The sequence below is a fragment of the Microtus ochrogaster genome, unplaced genomic scaffold, assembly GCF_000317375.1.
Source record: "Microtus ochrogaster isolate Prairie Vole_2 unplaced genomic scaffold, MicOch1.0 UNK1, whole genome shotgun sequence".
Taxonomy (NCBI): Eukaryota; Metazoa; Chordata; class Mammalia; order Rodentia; family Cricetidae; genus Microtus; species Microtus ochrogaster.
The window spans coordinates 4540617-4543988 of NW_004949099.1; the positions used below are offsets into that span (position 1 = coordinate 4540617).

The window sequence follows — 3372 nt, forward strand, 5'->3', positions numbered from 1 at the left end:
GATGCTAGAGCAGTATGAAAAGGCGATGCTAGAGCAGGTTGAAAAGATAATGCTAGAGCAGTATGAAAAGGCGATGCTAGAGCAGGTTGAAAAGATGATGCTAGAGCAGGATGAAAAGACGATGCTAGAGCAGGATGAAAAGACCATGCTAGAGCAGGATGAAAAGACGATGCTAGAGCAGGATGAAAAGGCGATACTAGAGCAAGCTGATGTTCTATGCAAATGTGACAAGTCAGAGAATGAGGCTGGAAGTAGCAGAGGCGAGTGGCTCTTTGAGGGGGTGCTGGTCCTGGGTGGACAGCATCCTGACCTCATAGCTGGAGCTGAGTCTGGGATATGAGTAGCAACCAGGCCAGCCGTATCCATACCCCACAATAATACGGAATGACTCAGTCAGGAGAAAGCTTCCTCCTGATTCTGCCCTGCGACTATGTGCCCTGGTAGCGGCCTCTTTGCTCTTCTGGGTTATGTTGGTGCCTCCAAGCAGGACAGTAGAAAACTGTCATACACGTGCAAGGCTGCCACCTGCCCGGACCCTGTCCTAGTGGTATGTATTGTAACACTGGGTAGGGGAAGCCTGATCAAGGTTCTTGATGGTTGCCAGGACAGCAGAGAAGTGAAGGGTCATGGCAGGGCAGAGAAGAGCTTTCCCGGTTGCTTAACAGCTACTCTCTGCCAAGCGTGGGAGGACAGCCTTTCTAAATGTCAAACACCTCGGTTCCAGACTTCACCTCTAGACTGTGAAAATCCACACCCCAACCAGCTTCTGTGTGCCAGCCTTGGCCACATGAGCTATGTATGTCTGCTTTCCCTCAGACACATGGTATCTTACGCCACTGATCTGTGTCGGCTTTATGGCTCTCACCCCTCTGTGGATCTTCATCGCCAAACAGAACCCACCCATCATGAAGATCCTGAAGTATGGGTGGTTCCCCATAATCCTGGCTATGGTCATCAGCAGGTGAGCAGCAGCATGGAACAGTGACTCCTCTGTTCTGTGAGGGGAATGGCTGAAGGAAAGGACTGGGGGTGGGGGGGAGGTTGATTTTGCTCACTGTTTCAGAGGGTTCAGATCATTTGGCCACATGCTCTTGTGGCCCCGGGGAGCCTATCATGGAGAAGTGCTGTTCACCTCAGAAGTGACCAGGATACAGGAAGAGGCCCGGCCTAGGGACTGCCTCCTCCTAGCTAGGCTCCTCCTCCTGCCTTTCACCACCTCCCAACAATGCCAGAAGATTACTAATCCATCAAAGTATTAATCCATCTGTAACATGGAGGGTCCTGTTTGTTGGGAGTTTCTGTCTCTCCCAGTACCCCACAGCCTGCAGGCTCCAAAGAAAATCACACATAGGTCTCCATAAATTATAAGCTGACTGGCCCATTAGCTCTAGCCTCTCACTGGCTAATTCTCACATCTTGATTAACCCATTTTTCTGATTTATGTTAGCCATGTGGCTCAGTACCTTTTTCAGTGGAGCAGATCACATCCTGCTGCTTCGGAGGTCTGGTCAGGAGTAGGAGGAATCAACTTTCTTCTTCCCAGAATTCTCCTGTTCTCATTACATCATTTCTACTTCCTGTCTAGTTTTCCTGCCTATATTTCCTGCCTGGCCAATCAGCATTTATTTAAAACATGAATGACAGAATATAGACAATTCTCTTGCACAAGCCATCCACCAAGCTCTGATGATCCATCATGCTATGTCTCTGGAATGCCTGACAGACTCATGCAGCACTCATCACCTAGGGATTCTCATCTGTTCAAGCCAACAGTCAAGATTAATCATCATAGTCCAGGCAAGGTACCACACACCTTCAATCCTGGAACTCTGGAGATCCCTGTGAGTCTGAGGCCAAGCCTGGTCTACATATTGAGTTCAAGGCTGGTCAAGGCTACATAGTGAGACACCCCCCCCCAAAAAAAACAGCTATGACAATCTACCCCTTGTCAAGTTTACAAACAGACAAATCACTTCAAATTATAACATCCCACTGTCCCTCCCAAAAGTTCACCTCTGCCTTACATTGCAGAATGTGTGATAGAGGGGTCAAAGGATACTTGACCGTTTATTATAATGCAAAATCTGTGCAGTATCACCAGAAAGAATGGGGAATCCGAAATGAGTCACCAGCTGCTGTGCCTGCTGCTCATTCCAGGTCCAAAAAGGCCACACATCCCTTCACCCCTCCTTTTCTTTGAGTCAAGTCCATTCCCAATGAAAACCACGCTTCTTGGATCAAAACGCTGCCCTCTACTGGCTAGCAGACTGGTGACAGAAATTCTGTAACAAATGTGTGCAGTTTAACTTTTGAAGCCTCCCTATTGTGCTAACAGTTCCCATATCAAGCAGAAGTCTAAGCTCAGGGTCTTCTGTGTTGCTTCCAACACACAGTGGCACAGAGAAATCATCATTTCCACTGCAGAAGGTGGTAAGGAGCCAAAGTAAAACCGCAGCACGGCAAGGCAAACACTAAATCTGTAGCTGCATGTCTGGCATCTGGGACCCGCAGTGCCATGATACCAGCTTTAGTGGGCTTGGGAAGTCCAGCCCCTGTGGTCTTTCTGTCACCTGCCCACAGAGCCTCCTACACTTGCATGCTACATGCTTGCAAGCCAGTACCATGTGTTCCACACCAAAGTCTGCCACTAGCTCAATCAGTGTCCTTTGGACCAGGTGTCCAGCAGCCTCTGGGCACCTGGGTGGCTCAGCTCACACTTCCCTGGCTGGGCCTGCATAAGCCCCTGAGGTCTTCTCAAGGAACTGCTATTCAAATGATTTTGTAATTGAACATCTTGGGGCCTGGGATGGGTAGGGTGTGGCCAGTTGAAAGTGTTTGGCTTCTCTTGACTGTCACTAATCTCTTTGACAGCCACATTCTCCATTGGCAGCTTTTCTGGAGCTGCAGGTGTCCTCCTGGGTCCTTCTAATCTGCTTTCTGCTTCCATTTCTACTTTAAATCCAACTAAAGGTAGCAAGAATTACTGCACCATAGCCTGAGTGCTGCGCCATGCCTTCGCATCGCCACCAAATAAGTTATTTATATCTGGCCCCACACTTTCAGGGCATAAACAAAATAAGCTCAATTCTACTTTCCCCCTTTGTACATGAATACCTTTATTTTTCTCAAATTCACCTCTCAGTCTTCAACTTCTAACTCCTTTAGGAGTCTCTTCCATCTCTGTCCTCCATAGATGGGTTGATGGATAACTAGGTGGGTGGGTGGATGGATGGATAGATGGATAACTAGGTAGATGGATGGGTAACTAGGTGGATAGATGGATTGATGGTTGGGTGGATAGATGGATAACTAGGTAGATGGATGGATAACTAGGTGGATAGATGGATGGATGGTTGGGTGGATAGATGGATG

The 3372-nt window shown here is 48.2% G+C and overlaps 1 protein-coding gene across 2 annotated transcripts in view; it reads left to right on the forward strand.

Moving 5' to 3' along the window:
* Slc41a3 (solute carrier family 41 member 3) overlaps positions 1 to 3372 on the forward strand; it is a 46900-nt gene that overhangs the window by 31053 nt on the left and 12475 nt on the right. For both annotated transcript variants that reach the window (XM_005364872.3, XM_005364873.2), the window contains one exon: positions 817 to 961. In XM_005364872.3, the coding sequence (XP_005364929.1) occupies positions 817 to 961 (145 nt within the window). The remainder of the gene's footprint in view (positions 1 to 816; positions 962 to 3372) is intronic.